At 37.0% G+C, this 20,051-nt stretch overlaps 2 protein-coding genes across 3 annotated transcripts in view; one reads left to right on the forward strand and one right to left on the reverse strand.

The window, feature by feature from the left end:
* Window positions 1-1,591: 1,591 nt before the first annotated feature.
* On the forward strand, window positions 1,592-3,229 carry lmo2 (LIM domain only 2 (rhombotin-like 1); the record flags this gene model as incomplete). Its single annotated transcript, XM_036563663.1, is given in 2 exon segments — window positions 1,592-1,807; window positions 2,257-3,229. Coding segments are annotated over 2 exon segments (439 nt in total), but the record flags the coding sequence as incomplete, so codon positions are not given.
* Window positions 3,230-7,263: 4,034 nt separating this feature from the next.
* Window positions 7,264-20,051, reverse strand: part of tspan18b (tetraspanin 18b) — a 48,621-nt gene continuing 35,833 nt past the window's right edge. For both annotated transcript variants that reach the window (XM_036563659.1, XM_036563660.1), the window contains 7 exons: window positions 16,240-16,335; window positions 12,069-12,263; window positions 11,710-11,784; window positions 11,511-11,609; window positions 10,045-10,221; window positions 8,204-8,287; window positions 7,264-7,889 (listed from right to left, as the gene is read on the reverse strand). In XM_036563659.1, coding sequence (XP_036419552.1) covers window positions 7,842-7,889; window positions 8,204-8,287; window positions 10,045-10,221; window positions 11,511-11,609; window positions 11,710-11,784; window positions 12,069-12,263; window positions 16,240-16,335 — 774 coding nt within the window. In that variant the 3' untranslated portion in view covers window positions 7,264-7,841. The remainder of the gene's footprint in view (window positions 7,890-8,203; window positions 8,288-10,044; window positions 10,222-11,510; window positions 11,610-11,709; window positions 11,785-12,068; window positions 12,264-16,239; window positions 16,336-20,051) is intronic.

The following is a 20,051-nucleotide window of genomic DNA, read 5'->3' on the forward strand; positions in this document are numbered from 1 at the left end:
TAGAAATTGGGGGGTTTGTGTGTTTTCCTGTCTGTCCTTGGTACTTATTGACATCTAATGCACTTTCTATTGGTCAATGGATTTGGAGTGACAGGTCGTGTGAGCGTGAACCACCCCCAGCATGGTGGAACGCGTCTTACTGAGTGCACGTAATTTTGGCATTTCTGACGTTATGAGCAATGTTTGTCATATACTTTTGAAGTATTAATGTAACGCACATTTATGGGTCCTGTGTTGACCTGTCTAAAAAATATAACTTTATTATACTTTATATTGAGGGTTAACGAACATAAACTTAGGTGTTTATGAAGGAACGAAGCTGTACCACCTTTCAGGTTTTCAACTGCTTGCAAAGCCTAACAGTGTACTCTAAGGCTAATTAGAACTGGTAATGAAACTAAACTGCTTAAATATCTGTCGTTAGTTTGCTGTATTAATGTAAAGACAGTGGTTTGGAGCAGTAGCATTCTGTATATGGGTGTGCCAAGATACAAAGTCTGTTGCAGTGATGACACAGAGGCACTCTTTGGGGAGAAACAAGAAGACACTGACATAAAAGCCTTCATAACGCTGAACGGCCAACCATGACATGCAAACTTTATTCTTTTTGTAGTGATTAAACATTACTGTTTTTTTCCATACACTGATTGAAAAGGCAATGGCCAATTCATACTGCAGCATTTTCTGAATGTTATACAAGGCCTGCAATTCTCATGAGAATTTGCAGCTAGGGTGATACATGCAAATGCGGTATGGATTATTGGAGAAGTGAAAGTTATTGTTTTTTACCACACACAGCTCAGCAAGGGTTCAGTCCCCCATTGGCTTCTGGCAGCAGGAAGTGGCAACTCAGCCATCTGGTAATGCCATGTACTAGCATGTGCCACTTTGTAAATGGCACCTGCCATCGATAACTGGTAATTGATGGCACTTGCTCACACTGCTCAGTTGGTATCACCTGCCTTAGAGAAACAGCATGTGCCACTCAAAACAGGCATGTACCAACAGCTCTTGTGAGTAAAGCAGTGACTCTGGACAGCAGCTACTCAGCTAGGCTAACTTGTAGCGCATTATACCACCACCATCGCCTATCAGAGGGAAAAGTGACAGAGGAATGATGATTTGAAGGCTTTGTACAGATAGTCTATCATTTTTTGGCTCGCTGGTTGTGCTGTTGCATGTATGATTGTAAGTGAAATGAGCTGCTTTAGCCAAAGGGTATGCAACTATAACAGTAATACTTGTAGCTTGAAGCTTGAATAAATACTAAAGACTTAGGCAGGCTTTTGTTGTGGCACAGAGAGTTAAGGAAAATAAGTCTTGTTACAGACATGCTCAGATTAATTACTGAATTGTGATGTGTTATTCATGCTAAATCTAAACGCTGTAAAGACCATTTATCAGCATATTTATTAAACACAAGAAACATAGGCTTGTATGAGGTCTGCTGTCAGATGCCAATCAGGGACTGAACCCCCTCTCACAGCTTCAGTGGATAACAGTCCATGTACCAACCAGGACCATGCTCTTTTATTTTATTTTTCTTTTCATTTTGAAGAAAAAAAATGTCATTTTTTCAATGAATCCACAGGGAACCTGTGGATGAGGTCCTCCAGATGCCTCCATCGCTGCTGACGTGTGGTGGTTGTCAGCAAAGCATTGGAGACCGCTTTTTCCTCAAGGCTATAGAGCAGTACTGGCATGAGGACTGTCTGAGCTGTGACCTCTGTGGCTGCCGGCTGGGGGAGGTTGGCCGGAGGCTGTACTACAAACTCGGTAGGAAGCTGTGTCGGAGGGACTACCTCAGGTACATTTAAAAGATATTCATTTCTCTAGTAAGAGGCCAGTTGAAATGATTGTTGTCTACACATTGCAGTCAGAAAATTATTTTTATTTTTATGTAAAAGGTATTAGGTCAGATTTTCTTGCAAACATAAATTTGAGAAAACTTAGGTCATGTTGCCTCATGTGCACTTTGCCATTACAGAAACTTTCACATTAAAGTGGACAATTTTAACTACTTTAGTCACTGTTATTGTTGTTTTCATTGCCTGAGTGAAATGTTTTTATATGTAAAATAAAACCTGATTTTTAAGTCTCCTTCTGCACAACAAAACTTGCAAATAAGGAGGTGTAAGCTAGTTTCACAGAGGCTTGGTCCCAGACACTTCATATAGTTTTGATACAAAGGAAAAAAAATGTGGACCTCAGTGAGGAGTGTTATTGATTTAGTCAGATCTCTTCCTTCTTTTGCAGACTGTTTGGTCAGGATGGGCTCTGTGCTTCCTGTGAGAAGAGGATCCGGGCCTTTGAAATGACAATGCGTGTGCGTGACAAAGTGTACCACCTTGAGTGCTTTAAATGTGCGGCCTGCCAGAAGCACTTCTGTGTTGGAGACCGCTACCTGCTCATCAACTCGGACATTGTTTGCGAGCAGGACATTTTTGAGTGGACCAAACTCAACGGCAACTTGGTTTAGTTTCTTTTAAAGTATCAAAAGGCTGTTGATGCCATGCCAGTATCTACAGTGACCCCTTTACAGTCAGCTAACAATTAAATGCATCTCTGCAGCATTGTTGCCTAAAGAGACAGTAGTTGAAGAACACCGCTGCTCTCTAAAACCGATCATTTTTTTCGGTCCACCAGCATTTAGCCAAGATTGCTTACAAACTTTTCTAATTGTATCTTTTTATCTTGGGAAAGCAAATGCTAACTTTTTTTTTTTGATGTATGAAGGCAATAATAGTTGTTTCCATGCCACTTTGGTAGATAGTCACATACACTTTATATCCGCACAATAGAAAGTGCTGTTTGAATCACATATTTGCCACGGATATATGGATACATTATTTAGTATAAACAAAAGATCACTTCCTTTACTTTTTTTACGAGTTCTCGAGCCAACATTTTCTATCCCATCCTTAAGTTGTCTGCTGCTGGAGTGGTATTTGGTTGGCCAAGGCATCAGTTACCAATATCAGTAGGTCATATTGAAATCTATTTTGATAGCTTTTGATTGTTCTTTTAAAATTTGATTGCAGAGAGAACCCCTTTGTGATTTGTAGACAGTTCTACTGCAAGGATGTTTACTGCTTAACAGGACTGGTAAGGATTTTTTTCCATGACTAGCAAAGAATCTGACAACAAATTCATCTTGACAAGCACAGAATTGAAAGTGATGTGTCACTATGATATTCTTAATTATGATGGCAATAAATATTGGCATATAGCTTGTTGGACTTCTATCCATAGGTCTAATGTTGATGCTCTACAAAAAAATCCTGCTGCTGTTCTCTTAAAATTTAGTATTGTGAAAAATGTATTTCAGATTTTCTGCATATTTTTTACACTAAATAGTTTCAGATCATACACAATTTAATATAAGACATAGAGAACACAAGGAACGAATTTTTCCTTTTCATTTATTGAAGGAAAAAAGTTTGCAGTACTTAGGGTGGGGTCCAGAAGTTTTTCAGGGTTTAAGCCTGGAAATAAACTGACATTTTGAAAAAAATAAATAAATAAAGAAATTGACAAGTAAAATGAAGAAGATTCAATATTCTGCTCTACTTTTAGGTCACTATTCAGATTTGAACATATTTGTGACACTGACCAGGCCTTAAAGCCTTTGTACCTTTTTTTTTTTTGGCTTTACCACTTCCATTGAAGCACATGTGAAACAGATGACTTCTTATCAAAGGCCTTTGCACAAACTTGTGGTGTCCAAGCCAGCTTGAATGCACGTTGTCATAAAAACAAAAGGGGGAGAAAGCAAGTAGTATGAAATTCTGAAATTCGTTTAAACTCCAAAGATTGTACTGTTTACTCAAATTATTTTAATGTAATTTGTAATGGATAACTTTGTATCAAATTTTAAAAAATGCAAAATATCTGTTTTCTCAGACTTTTGGACCCCACTTATTTCATTAAGGTGAAAAATGAACTTAACAGGTTGTGCCACATTTAGCAGTAACAACTGCAGCTAAATGCTTCTTATGCCTAGACGTCTTTCACATCACTAAGGAGGAATTTTTGCCTACTCTTGCAGGATTGCAGTAATTCACCTGTCTAAAGTCCTGCCACAGCATCTCAATGCGGTTCAAGTCAGGACTTGGACTAGGCCACTCCAAAACCTTAATTTTGTTTCTTTGGAGCCATTCAGACTTACTCTTGTGTTTTGGATCATTGTCTTGCTGCATAACCCAATTGCATGTGAGCTTCAGGTCACGGACTGATGACTGGACATTGTCCTGCAATATTTTCTAATAGAGGGCAGCATAGTTTCATCAATTATGGCAGCTTGCCTAGGATCTGAAGCAAGAAAGCATCCCCACACTATCACACCACTACCACTGTTTGACTGTTGGTGTGATACTCTCTCACAATCATTTAGTTACATTTAGTTAATTGGTTGATTGAGTAAGGGCCAATTACTTTTTCACACAAGGCTGGGGTTGGTTAATTTTTTCCTTCAATAAAGGAAATTATCATTTAAAAACGTTTCGTGTTTGCTCAGGTTGTTTTATATAATCAATTTGGTTTGAAGATCTGAGACGAATGTGACAAATATGCAAGAATAGAAGAAATCAGCACTATAAATTCACAGCACTATAAATAAAATGCCAATAATAGCATGTGTATGAGTGCATTAATATATATTATATATATATATATATTATATATATATATATATATATATATATAATGTATGTATGTATGTATGTGTATATATATATATATATATATATATATATATATATATATATATATATATATATATATACACACACGTTTTAAATCACAAATCACCAGCACTGTATACAGTCCTGTCAAATCTGATTTATCAAGCTGTCAGCAGTTAAGAAGCTAAATAGTTAGCTAGTTGCTTTATTATTATTTATTTGACATCTTATTAAAATGATTTTTAGCAAATACAGTAATTCAGCTAAGTTTAGCTTACCTTAAAGCCAGCCAGACACACACTATCCTGATCATCTGAAGAAGGGTGTTCTTTTATTCTTGAAGCTGAAAAAGGTTTGGATTACTCTCTGTGGACAACCCCACTTACAGCTTGATGTCAAACCTATTAACAAGCAGACTTATGCTGCCTCTCAAATTAAACAAGCTGCACCCTCAGTAACACCAGTCTATCATGTTTACCCTAATAATTCAATCTAACTCCCTGCCACCACCATTCTTACTGCAGGTTTGGTTTGAGAAATTTTCCCTTTACTTGATACACTTGGCTGACAGTGCTTATTGTTGTGTCAGTCATAATTTTGCAAATCTCAAATATTGGCAACAAATCCTCAAGCAAATCAGCAAGTCTGGAAAAACTGAATTTGAAAATTGATTGTTTATCTATACCATCTAAAACAGGGGTGCACAGGGGTGGAGAGTCAGCATCCAGAACAATTTGGTGATTTACCTGCTTAAATACAACAGATTTAAATCATTTTTGCCAGGTTTAGTGGGTTTGTTTGAGTAGGGATACAACCAAAGTGTGCTGGTGAAAGTGAACTCCTGTCGTGCACCTTTGACCTAAAACCTTTTTCTGACCATCCTTTTGTGTTTTACATTCTGCACTGTGGTTGACCAACTTCTCGCAGATGAATTTGACTCAAGTTGTTCCATCATATTTAGCCACATATCAGTCCAATAAAGTTGTTTATGTACATAATAGTACATTGAAGCATTTCTGTATTACACCTAAGAGATAAAGTGTTATATAAAGTTTTTTTTTGATACACCTCGTATCTACACTAATTGGCCATTTTATCAGGTGCACCTTTTTGTATAGGTGTACTTTGTAGGTGTAGTTATTTCTTGTTTGCATCTGTTGCTGTGCAATTCGTCAGCCTCACACTACTACCTTCATCAAAGGAAAAGGACCACCAGAGGACCATCTTTGACAGAGGATGGCTTACAACTTGTACATAGCAATTGATAGACAACAGTCAATAATTCTATACCTATAAAGTACATGTATAGGCAGGTGCCAAATTAAAAAAAACTTGAAGAAATGCAGAGGTGGCAGCCAAAGGGTGGCCAGGGTGGCACTGAAGCATGACCTTCCTTCTGGCCACTCCAGTTAGGGAAAGTGACACAGTCAACCATCCTCAGTCAGCCATCATTAATCAATGATGCCATCAACCATCAAAGATGGGTTTAGGTGAAAATCTGTGTTTGGGGTAGTTACCAATCAGTTATGAGTCTGATGACAATAAATAGCATATCTTGCACTATGAAGTAAGCTTTGCGATGGTAAGATGCGTTAACTATCAATAATGAGTCAGCTATAAGAGTTTATTCTGCTGACATTTCTTTTCACAATTGAATACATTCATGTGTTGTAGGTTACCTTATACAGTGCTGTCTAATAATTAGACCCATGTATAACCTGTAGCGATGGCAGCCTACATTAATTTAACTTCTATGGCATATCTATATGAAATATTTTTCTTAAAGTTAACATTGTGCACTGAAAAAAGTGATATTTAATTTACTTCATTTAAATACATAATTTCCTCATGAATGACATTGTCTTTCCGTTTACTTTCAACAGTAGTTGAATCAATGTATTATTTTGTTCTTGTGGAAATGATGGACAGATTTAGTTATGTACAGAGGAAAAACGAACACACCAGTTTATACGTCATTTTAATACAGTAGTGCTATTTTTTTTACATTTTTTTCCTATCAGTTTGCCACCCTAATTAAATCTCTGGGTGTTACCTGGCCATCCCATTCTGAAAGTACTGCATGATACAATTAAGCAAACCCATGCTCTGTAGCATGTATAAAAATGCTGAACATTTAATCAACCTTTGAATTTTGGATTAAGATGGCAGAAGGAAAATATATCTGAAAGAGGGTTCATTATTATGTAACGAAGACTGCTCAACTGGTGAGTTTCAGGCATTTAGATCTGTGGGACAGACATACATAAATAGGGTTGAAAACTGAGGCTGAAAATCAAACGCTTGTTTGTGTGATGTGTAAGCAAAAACAGAAGAGCAGCTGTTCTCATGTGACTAAGAAGATCATTGCAAGACATGATCATACTGTCTGCAAGAAAAGTCTGCTAAGGTATGAGTACCTAATAAACTGTATTTTTTACAATGTGCTTTTAAAGTAGCCTTAAAGTCAGCATGATGACTGAGGTTTTCCTTTTACTTTGTATTAGGCCTTTGTACACATCAGACTTTGTGAAACTTTTAATAATGTGATTCTGAAATACACAAAAATTCATTTAATGGCATTCTTAGCTTTCAAACATAAGCATGTATAAAAAAAATTAGCTTAAATTACATAGAAGCATCATTACAATAAACATCACAATAAAAAAAAAATGTTAAAAAAAAGCTATGTAGAGAGGGAAGAAGGCAAACACAGACAGGCAGGATCACAACAGTAAGAGTTAAAAATGGATACTTACAATAATGTACAGAACTAGTGTCACTAGTGCCAGCATGATAAGCTGTTCTGTTGTGTGGGAGGGGGTGTTTTTGATGGACAGAGTAAGAAATTCTAAAACATTTTTAACTAAACACAAATGTCTATAAAAACAAGCCCACATCACTTTTTATAAATACTCTTCAGCCAAATCAGTGCAGTGTCGTCGTCCTCTTCTATTCAGGCTTTAACTGGTCCTTTTTAACACCTGGTTCAAAGTATGTATGAGCCTCTACATGCGAGTCCACTGAGCTATCTTTTTATTTTTTTCCTTTTTGGTGTGTCACCTAGCACCTCAGAGGTCCAGCTGTGAAGTACAAGTCTCTGAAAGATTAATTTTCTAATCATTCTTGTTTAGTTCCATTTTGAGAAAATCCTTTGTGCACTTATTGAATTCCTTTGAACAGACACATAGCAAAGACCATAGCAAAAAGCTGTGAAAGGAACAGAAACAAACCTATTAGAAGTATATAAATCACTATATATTGCAGCATTGAGTCATCGTTAATGGTGGAAACATAGAACACTTAAATAATGCTTGACCCATACAATTTATAATTTAAGCTGTCCTGGCAAAATGAAGATGTAGCGCTTGCAGGATATCACCACAAGAGGGCAGCAGTTATTAATCATCATATAACATCAGAACAGTCTCAGTTCTTTAAGGCATCTCATCTTTTTCTATATCTTTGGACAAAACATTTAATCCATCATTGTCGTTAACGGAGAAAATGTGAAAAGGTTATACCTCAACTGTAAGCACAACAATAGCCAGGGCACCAGCCACATATATGTACATCTCAAAGTAGTCCACAACTGATGAATAACACCCCTGTCAATTGAAACAGAAACATGAGGAAAAAAAATACCCAAGAATGGACACGCTAGTATTTCATACAGTTTTTAATGTTTTTTTTTTCACCCTTTTTAATTAGTGTATGCATGAGTGGCAGTGAACAACCACGTGAAGAACTCTCGCTACGATCATTTGCTGTGTGGCTCTTACTTCTTACCATTTCCCAAATGCTTACACACACACACACACACACACACACACACACACACACACATTTACACACATTCCCTTGACATTGAAAACATGAAAAACCATTAATGACCATTAGGAAAGTCAGAAGTGAGTTATAATGCCTTTCGTCTGCTTTAGCTTAAGGTTGTTTGAGGAAGATCACTATTAGAACATAAAGCTCATTCACAAATCCTCAGTCACATTTTAAAAAAAAATATGTAACATTTGCAATTGTCCTGAAAAGGTTTTTCAGGGCTTTCTTGATGTAAAGAAAAGTTCCAGGTATTACTGTGCTGTTTTCATTAAGTTTTTGTTACCTAAGTGGTACTGTGACCAAATTAGGTCCATACTACCTCATTAGCATTGGGCTATTTCGAAGGGGCAGTGGTAGACACTGCTTTTTGCCCAGTGCCCCCGGCCACTCAAAAATGCAGAGCCTGTGGCCAGTGTGCATTCTTTTTCCCTTTTAACAAAGCTGTGTCAACTGTAACCACTGTGATAGCTAAAGTGAGGGTGTGGTAACTGTGGTGGTCACTGGCTGAGGTTTGCAAATGTCACTTTAGGAAATAAGATTGTAACGCTTGTTAATTTTACGACAACCCCATTTACAAAAATGTTGTGGTGCTGTGTAAAATGTAAATAAAAACAGAATACAATGATATGCAAATCATTTGAACCCTATATTTAATGGAAAATAGTACAAAGGCAACACATCAAATGTTGAAACTGAGAAATCTTAGTGTTTTTTGAAAATATATGCCCATTTTAAATTTGATGCTAGCAACACTTTCAAAAAAGTTGGGACAGGGGTGACAAAAGACTGGTAAAATTGTGTAATGCTTAAAAAAAAAAAACACTCTGTGGAGCATTTCACAATTAATTAAGTTAACTGGCAACAGGTAACATGACTGGGCATAAAGAAAGCATCCCAGAGAGGCTGACTCTTTTAGAGGTAAAGATGAGGATTCAGGAATGTTTCTTAATGTAAAACAGCAAAGACCTCTACAGCACAATATTACTAAAAGATTCAGAGAGTCTGGAGAAATTGCTGCATGCAAGGGAAAAGATCAAAAACCAAAACTGGCTGGCCGTGATCTTCAGGCCCTCAGGTGGCACCGCATTAAAAACAGACACGATTCTTTACAGTCTTTACAGTTCGTCACTGCATCCTCAAATGTAAGGTAAAACTACCATGCAGAAGAAAAAAAAAACATATATAAACAGGATCCAGAAATGCCACTGCCTTCTTTGGGCCCAAGCTCATTTAAGATGGACTTGCCCCTGTGCCAGCTCTTTTTAAACGTGTTGCTGGCATCAAATTTAAAATAGGCATATATACTTCAAAAAACTATAACATTTTTCAGTTTCAAAATTTGCTATGTTGTCTTTGTACTATTTTAAATTAAATATAATTTAGTGACCTAAAACCCAAATTGGGAAACAGCCACTGTCTATAACTCCCTTTCTTCTGTCAGTGGAACTGTTCCAAAACATACATGTAAATGGAACACTTAAGTAAACGGTTTGTTCTTTGAGTACTGAGGGAATGGAGATGATCTGACCTTGTTGTTGCGGTATAGCATGTTGCCTGCGAGGCACTCGTCCTTGTTGCTGAAGCTCACATCCCCTAGGTGACTGTTCCTACGGCAGCAGGCCTCGGGCACTACATAACTAGGGTTGAGGACACGGAAGAGGCTCTCCTCAAAGTCCTCAGGACTGTTCACACCACAGCAATCAAACTAGACAAAGAACGGAAAACATATACAGACATGCATTACATTAATACAAATATGGAATAATTACTTTAAAAAAAAAAATCCCTGATGTTATATCATTTCTAATTATGGTTTAACTCTATGAGACTCAGGAGTGAAGTATAAAAGTGTCTAATATGTTGTACAGGAAACCACTACAAATAAGACCCACTACTATTAACATGCCCTCACCAACTAAGAAGTGCATAGCACCTATGTTAAACTTCGCAGGACATGGAGAGGAGGGGACAATGAGGAGCAGATTTTTTTTAGTAGGAACACACTTCGATAAGCTAGCCTCAGTGAGCTCAACAAACTAGCTAAACAAACTTTGTAAATTGTTTTTTTGAAAAGTCCAAACATAACATACAGTGGAACACACAATGCAAAATTTTGAACACCCTCGATCAAAAGACATTTTATGGATTTTGCGAAAATATGTCCTCTGCAGGGAACAAAATTAAATATATAATTTTCTGCAATTCGCAGTGAACAATTTCTGTTTATTTGTGGAGTTTACATATTGGACATAAATAAAATGTAAAACATAGAATGTGCTATAGGCCACATTTTATGTTTTATTTTTCCCCCAATATGTTAAATTCAGCAAATAAACACTAACTGTACAATAAAATGTGCAGAAGTGTGTTCTATGTACAGAATGTGTACTTATTTTTCCACTTAGAAAATAAACAAAACACATAATCTGACCTGGGGTGCCAAAACTTTTACAAATGACTGTACATAACCTTTGTGAATTATTGTTCTGTCTGGCTTAAGTTTTAAGTTAACAATGAGAACCTAGTGATTTCCCCTCTTTTTTTTGCTGCTAGCTGTATAACGCTTAGCTTGTTAATTAGCTGCAGTCATGTACATCAGGTGTTGCGAATCAAATGTTATAGTTTTGAAATAATACGTATTGAAGTATTTTATTACACTTGCTTATAAACAGCTCTGCCATTTTTTTGGTGTCTGAAAAGGAAACAAAGATTTATGGCAAGTTCCACTGCTCAAGTCTACATTTACATTGACTCAATCCTTTGCCCCTCCAAGGGGTCATCTAACTTCACATATACTAATACACCAATGGTGCAGCACTTAGGATGACATAGGGGATTCCTCAGAAGTGAAATGGTGAGGTCAAATCGATGCAGGCAATGTTAAAAAGTGTACTAAAACACAATGGCTAGTCCTACTTGGTCCCCTAATAGACATAACATGGTTCTTTGAGCATTCTGTCAGTGTTAATTGACATCTGAAAAGAGCAAACATACTGTGTTCATTATGGCATTCCATGTAGTGGTGAAAACATCAGTAGTGTTGAAGCCTTGATAGTGTTTCCTCAGTTCCTTTGTAAAGTACTCTTTGGTTAGCTGCGTGCACAATCAGAAAGATGTAAATGGCTGAGTGACAGCTTCAACACAATGCCACAAGTCAGTGTGCAGTTCATAGAAAAATCTGAGTGACACTCACATGCTCCCGAAAAATAAAGGCCAGTATGGCAGCAGCCAGCTCTGCTAAAAATATAATGAGGATGAACATAAAGAACTGCAGAGACAAAAAAGACAAAAAATGTCACAGTTTAAATCAATACTGGTCTTGAATGTCTTGAATACTTATGCTTTCAAGGTAAACCTCCTTTACTATAACAAACACAAATGGAACTCTCATATATCACTCAGTAGCCTGCTTGTCTTTGGAAGAACAAACAAAACCATTTTGTCACTATTTGTCCCAAGACAATAAAACAAGCCATGTTCTCTCTCACTCATGCACACACACAAACACATAGAGAGACACACACACACACACACACACAGATGGCCACCTACAAAGAGTAGCAGACACTTGTTCTCTCTTATGGCTCCACAGCAGCCCAGAAAGCCCAGCAGGAACAGCATGCCTCCCATAGCTAGTATGATGTGAACTCCAGTGAAGAGGAGGGGGTTGGTAGCCACAATCTCTCTAAAGTCTGTGGGGTCCACCAGCACCCATATCCCGACTCCAAGGAGAAATGACCCTCCCAGCTGAGAAGAGAGGGGCAGAGAAAAAAATGTTAATTGTTGACATAAGGTCAAAAGGTGTTTGATTCAGAGCTTCCTCAGCTTATTTTGTTCTGAATGATTGTTTACTGTGGAATGTGTACTGCAGTGTCTACAGGAGAGATGAAAACAATACCCTATGCATGTTATCTCACTAACAATAATGTTGGTTTCTGCTTGCTATAGATGTTAAGATCTACTTCCAGGTTATAGGAAGCACTAAAACCAGCAGACAACACCCAGAAAGAAGAGAGAATTAGAAAATAAGTGGTACAGTTCTTGAAAAAAATAGATATCCGCTGATATAAAAAAATGTACAGAAATTACCACAGTTTCCGATATTACAGTATCACAGTATCATATTATAGTAACAACAAAACAAAAACATAGCCACAAGCGGCAATCTGCGGGGTTCAAGCATTAAGAGGCTAACAATGCAAATGTGGCTTTATGTGCCAGCCTCTGGCTGTAGAAGACATACAGCTGATACCTGGATTTTTCAGAAAGGCCTCTAGTTCATATAAGTAATCACTAAAGGATATGTCCACAAAGATTTATACAGATCCATCCATTATCCCAGACGGGGAATCAAACCCTGGACCTTAGTCTTCAAAGACTAACTCTTTCATGGTGTCAATGTAGCATTGCTATTTTTGAAACATCATAAAATGTTATATAATAAAATTAATAACTGAATAATAGACTTAAGTAGATAATGAGATAATAGAATTAAGTATTAATTAAGCATACTCCCTCCATTTGTCATTCTGTATATATGTTTCAAATTTAGTTACAGTCAGGCAATCACTGATCAATTTAGAGCCTTTTCAGTCACACTTATTTGTTCCAATCTTGCAGCCAAACTGTACTCAAAAGTCATGATTTTTTCAGACTCCATCGATTGGTAAAATATTACAACATTACTGATAATTTTGTGAACTTTGTGCTATTTAGGAACATTTAAAAATTGCAACATTTTAAGTTTCTTACTGAGATATGAACTATGTTTTTTATTCTTAGAGAGAAAATGTTTTAGATTGTTGGCATTGGATTAAGCACTGCAGGGGCCAACTAAGGCTGATTAAAATTTCAAATGCTTTCTCAGCTGATTCTTGTGTATCTATGTATGAAATTTGGTCACAATCAGAGCACCACTGATGGATGTATGGTCCCTTGTATAAGCTAGGCCAGACTGATTGTTTCAAATCATGCAGCCATATTGTGCTTAAAAGGAAAAAAAATAAATAATTACGACATTACGATTTAACCTTGATTTAAGACCAAATCTGGATGTAATAAAAATCCAGGGTGGAGTATGAAAAAAAATAACACTTCTCAAATTTTGATAAATTCCCAGAAAATAATAGTTTCTTTAACAGACTTATATTTGCAAAATTGTCAGTCTCAGTTGAATACAAGCCAAAATGTTTCTTTGCCTCAAGATAAATACAGTAAAGCTTATGATTGTTTGGCAATTTTATTTGCAATTTGCAGTTACTGCTTACTCCCTCTAGTGACTAGAAAAAATACAGCAATACCTAAATCTGTGAAAATGGTTTTAAGTAAAATTAGAGGATTGCCTTTGAAATTTTGGAACATATATTTGCAAAGTTTTAGGTCTTAATAAGATCTGCAGTTTTGACACAGTTATAGTTTCCTTATTTTATTTTTAGAAACAAAAAATTACTTTTGGATTACTGGCACTAGATTCGGCAGTGTAAAAGGCCAACTGGGGCCACTTCAAGCCAAATTTCAAATGCTTTCTCAACTGATTATTATGTATATGCATGTGAAATTTGGTCACAATCAGACCATCACCAATGGATTTCTAGCCCCTCAGTCAGAATAAGCCAGGATGGATTTACTGATTCATATTTTGCAGCCATACTGTATATAATGCCATAATGCAAGACCTTTTAAAAAATAATTGAACTGGAGATTTTACTGGTTGCTTTAAAACCAAGAAGATGCAATAAATCCAGGGAGTAGTATGAAAAAAATCACTTCTTAAACTCTGATGATTTGTTAGAAAACAACAGAGGTTTTTAAAAGACTTGTATTTGCAAAATTGTCAGGTTCAGTGAAATACAAAACATTCAGAAACTTTCTGTGCCACAAAATTTATTTTATTTTTATTATAGGCTTTGGACATGTAGTTCCTATCACCACCTGTGTAAACAATTCTAACTTGTACTCGCTGTACAAACAGCAAGCATGTTGTGACAGCGTAGTAGACCTAGAGCTACCCTGCGCATCTAAAAATCTCTGGTGAAAGTGCAACTTAAAGTAAAATGCAGTCATAGTTGTGTCCCCATTACCAATATTATGTGTTTTGAAAATCATGGCATACTCTATTAATCAATATCAACACATATCTACAAAAGACAATAAAAAATTCTCACACACACAGTGACGGGCAGTGCAAGAGCAGAGGAGCTTTTATCACCTCTGTCAAAGAAGTGGGGGTTGGAAAGCTATGCTGCTTCTGCTTTTTCTGCTTCTTGCAATCTTCCAGCTATCATGAATGAACCCTACATCCTTGCACCTCCCTCCAACCACACACACCAGCCCCCCAACTCGAAACAACCAAAAAAAAAACAAAAAAAGGCTTGGGTAGAGGCCAGAATGATGATAAAACAGCTGGAGGGATTAATGTATGCATGTGTGTGTCTTTTGAGATAAGAGCTTTATGCACACACACGCACACCTTACCCCATCTCTCCCACTCCCATGAGCCAGATTTGGAATTCTTTTCATGGATGGCATTAGCAATCTGTCAGCCTGTCAAGCTGAGGCTTCTTTTGCAGGCAGCTATTTAAGCCATCAATGGAGGTTTGATAAACAGCTTGAATATATCAGCATGTGGCTGTCTAACAAACAACAGCAAAGCTTTGAGCTAGTAATTCAGGGTAAGCTGTGGTTTTCTGGAAGAAATACCAGTTTGTAATTGTATGAAAACCAAAGTGTCCATGTTAGCGAGATTGTTATCCATGTTAGCTTGATTGGCTCTTAATATCTCTGCTGTTAAAAAAATGTATCCAAGGAGATCCTCCAGATGGCGTCCTCAAATTTGCTCCTAGTTTAATTACACAGTAAGCGTATAAAAAAAAAAAAAACTTCACCTAGGCCTGTCACAATTATTACATAATCACATACTTGCAATATTTTCCATAATTGTTAACTTGCACAATTCCATTTGTATCAATGCAACAAACAAAATGTGAACAGTTTGTTTGCAGTAAATGCACGTGAATAAAAGAAAGAAGAAAACATATCAATTGAGACATGTAACGGGTCTTAATAAACCAAGAAAATTTCTTACTTCTGACTGGTGCTGTAAAGCCTTTAGATAGCAGCACAGAGTAATGTTTGTTTATCTGAGCTTGAGCTGCATTTATCCTCAGTTGGAAGCTATTAAGCATCAGCATACCATGACCAAAAACAACAATTAAATTGTTAATCACAATTACTTATATGACAATTAATGGTCAGCTAAAATTGACTGATCATGATTGAATTTAAATGTTACTAAAATCTCTTGCACCTCCAGCAAACCATTCTGGACTGCATTTCCCAAAAGCTATCCAGTAAAACCATCACTATATAGCAGCAATAGGATTCAAAACAATTCTCTTTCTACCACATAATGATGACCACTGTTCTACAATACACAGGAGAAAGCAAGCTTCAGAAATGGAGAATTAAAAAACTCAAATTGCACAAACTGTATTCATCTGCTGTAACTGGAGTGTCACACTCCAGTTTTATGTTTCTGTAAACACACACTATTATAAATTATAAGCTAGTAGCATCCCACTACATATTCACAATTTTAGCGTCTTGTTACTAAGTGACAGATCGTAAGTTTACAGGGGAAAGCGATTAAATGCTGTTGTTGCTCAGTAAAGGGAAACAGTGGACCCTAATAAACAGGACAGAAAGCAGATGGATAAATACTCACAAAGATGAGGAAGTTAAAGACAAACATGAGATACTTGATGCAGCTGAGGCAATCTCCCTCCATGCTGGTCTCTCTTGCTGAAGCCTCCCCAAGACCCTTGGGGAAAAAAGCATGACTTGTAAATGAACTCATACTAAAGCAGATACTCAGACAAACATACAGAACATTCAGTTGAATAAGGTGTAAAAATGCACATTTTCAGTAAAAAAAAAAAAAATCCACTGGGGTACAAAACAACAAAACATACCAACAGGCAAGATTCTCTCTTGTAGATCTGAAAACCTTTTTAGCTGTTTCATCAAATTTGCAAAAGTGAATCACTGAAATCAGCGTAGAACTGCTTATACCTTTCAGGAAGAAACTGTCCTGAACCTCAAACCATATGACTTGAAAATGTGTCTTTTTTAGTGTAATTAAATGGTAGAAGCTTCTTCTGCCGCAGAGAACTAGCTCTGTCCAATAAAACACTCACTGAGATGAAGGCCTTTCAGAGCACCACTTTACTTAAATGAACCAGGGCCTTTTTCATTACTCTGAGGGTGTGCTGTCCTGAACTGACATGACTGCCTCAACATAACACCACCAAAGACTAATTACACTGAAGAATCAGCATCAACTGACCCAAACAGTCAGGTTGAAATGTATAAAACACAATCTGAATAAAACTGAAGTGAGTTGAACTATAATGGTAACTGAATGGTGGCATATTGCAACAACAAGAATGTATTAAAAGACACAGACATAGAAACAACTTGAGAGAGAGAGAGAGAGAGAGAGAGAGAGAGAGTACAAGAATACAATAACAAGAATATTTTTTGAGCTGTATAGCTCAAAATAGAACTAGGCAGCGTGACAAGTCTATGTTCTAGAGCTGTTTTAAAATGGCTTACTCCTGTGATTTGTTTTTGTTTTTTTACAAAACACTACTCAGATCCCATAATGCTCTGGTGCTGCAAGCCTTTCTGATAGCTTGTTCTTATGAATATGACTCCATACTGTTCTATAGAACAAAGTGGTCAATAGACTTCAGATGAGAAATGCCTTTATGTCTGCTGGTGGAGGCACAAATGCTACAAAGCGTCTACAAATGTCAGAGCTCACCACTCTTTTTTTTTTTTCACTAATTTACTCTTTATCACTAACCCTGATGATTAAACTGTCCCACAGCCAAAATTTTAACGCATCCTCTGAATCAAACTGATGGGCTCCTGGTATCGATTGTGTCTTTGTGAAGCAGCTAAACATTTATGGAGCCCTCAGGACTATTAGGCTTTTAATTATCTTCTTTCACGCCAAAGGCCAAGAAAGGATGTTTTAAATGAGGTGTACATGAATTACCACAATCAGCATTATTCACCTTTATTTTTTCACTCCATGCTCTATCTAGAGACTAGTTTTACTGGTCATGGGATGTAGGGCCTGAACAGGTCAGATCCAAATTTGGGGAGAAGTGGTCCTGGTTTTGTATGAAAGCAAGAGCCCCCCCTGCAGGTTCCATGTTTTCTGTTTAGGATCAATCCAAGTTCCTATTCGGAGTATGTGGGTGAAAAACAGGCCAGTATAAATCAATCTTGCAGAGGAGTTAGGAGAAAATGCAGGGTAAGCAGACTTGCTTTTCCCATGGCTCTGTGGCTCTCATCGATTAGACTCATGGAGCCCACAGTAGACAAGGAAAGATTTAGATTTAGATTTGGACTACAGGCCCAGGGTAGCACATTTATAGGACAAAACATACAATAGCAGTTCTCATGCTGACATCATCCGAACCAAGAGCAGACGGCAGTGCAAATGTGCAGTGCAGTTCATCTCTCCAGAGCTTGCAGCTGCTGATTACAGGACCTGAAGAACAGAGTGACTATTCAAAGTAGCTGTGGTAGTGATGGGAATATTCCCTGGCAGTTACAATATGCACAATATGAAAATAGAATAGTGGACACACACACACACACACACACACACACACAAACATGATGTGCACATGAAAAAGACAACAGCAAAAGACAACAGCAACAAAGCAATGACTTGAAACACATCAGCAAAAACAACCGTTTTAAAGACCATCAAGTAAACACTCGAGCTGAATCAACAAAGACTCCATCACTATTTCAATTTAATCTAGAATCTACATAAAGCATTTTGTGACCCATTCAGTAAATACTTCTAAAGCATTTAAATCTTGCACGCCAACACCCTTGATGATCCAAAATAAAGTCTTCTGTACATAGCACAAATATTCCCCTTGAGGCTGACCTTTTCAGGTTGATTAATCCACTGTCTGCTGTAAATGCCCCTCCCTTGCAACCAGGGACAAGTTCATTAGCTCACCAACAAGGAAACCATGTTCCCTGACCTTCACCCTTATTCTACACTCAAACAGAGCTGATATCATGCAGCCTGTATACTGACCCTATTCCTTCACAAAAGCAAAAATTAGCATCATATTTATATCCCTTCATGGTATATATAAAAAAATGTATGGGACTGGATAACAAGCTGAATTACAGAACCAGGCCAAAGGCTATAAAAAAGGAAGATTCTCTGAAATATCTTATTTTTCTGTGGAATTCCGTATTTGCAGTGTGAATAGGACTGTAAAAAGAGGTCCTCAGCATAATAAAAACACTTATAAAAGTTGCACTGCACTTTTTAATAGACATTGCATTATAAGCAAAACAGTAGCAAACGGTGGTCTGAATTATGTTTAACAGAAAAGATATCTTAATTTCAAATTTAACCTTATAATACTTTGACTACTAATACGAGTACATATATGTTATCGCCATTGTGATAGATTATAGTACAATATGCCTTTCTGAGTGTGTCATGGGTATGATCAGTGCTTCTAAAACACTTGTATCATTACAAAAATATAATTGGCACATTTAGGCCAGTTATAGATAGCTTGTAAACAACAACCAGTGTACAGCACCAGTGTAAATTATAAATAGTCGATTGAATATGAACCCATTATGTGAATATCATACTTTCAAAACTTATTTTTCCTTTTTTTAAATGCTGGTGCTTTTTGTCTATTTCAACTTAGCAAATCTCAGAAAAATTAAATATTGTGATAGTGTGTACCGTGAAAATGTATTCATGTACTGTGATATTATATTTTTGTCATTTTGTTGATAGTGGCTATGCATTCAACAAACTACACTGCCCTGTTGTAGAGTACACAGATTTTTCAGATAAATTGCTATGAATTTGCAATCAGCTATGATCAGATTATAATAACTCAAGATTTTGTCTTAATAAGTAAAAACAATAAAGTTTAATAACAAAAAATTAACAGTAACAGACCTCCAGTTAGGAGCGGGAATGGAATAGACGTGCGGTAGCCTCGCTCCCGTATCGTTTTAGTATTTCTACCCTTTAAACCCTACAACACAGCTTCTTTTTTCAATTTATAGGACAAAAAAACAGTTGTTATTGCTGCATTTCACCTAAATATGTCCTCCAAGTCAACGAAACCAAGCAAGAAGGAACACAGTGTCAAGGCTGACTCCAAAGAAGAGGCGAGTAACGACATCAACATGGCGTCCTTGGCTGGTTTCCTGGAAGAACATCAAAAGTCCCTCTCTGCGGAATTCAAGTCTTCGATTTCAGTTCTAGAAACCAAACTCGATAGCATTCATACCACGGTTTTCGAACATAACCAGAAGATTATCTCTCTCGAATCCAACGCCAGTCTCATAGACGAGCGCATGCTAGCTCTTGAAGCAATTTGCGCTACGTTAAAGGAATCTAATGCCGAACTTTCAGCAAGAGTCATAGGCCTTGAATCTCGAAGCCGCCGTAATAACATTAGA

Source organism: Colossoma macropomum, unplaced genomic scaffold (assembly GCF_904425465.1).
Source record: "Colossoma macropomum unplaced genomic scaffold, Colossoma_macropomum, whole genome shotgun sequence".
NCBI classification, from domain to species: Eukaryota; Metazoa; Chordata; class Actinopteri; order Characiformes; family Serrasalmidae; genus Colossoma; species Colossoma macropomum.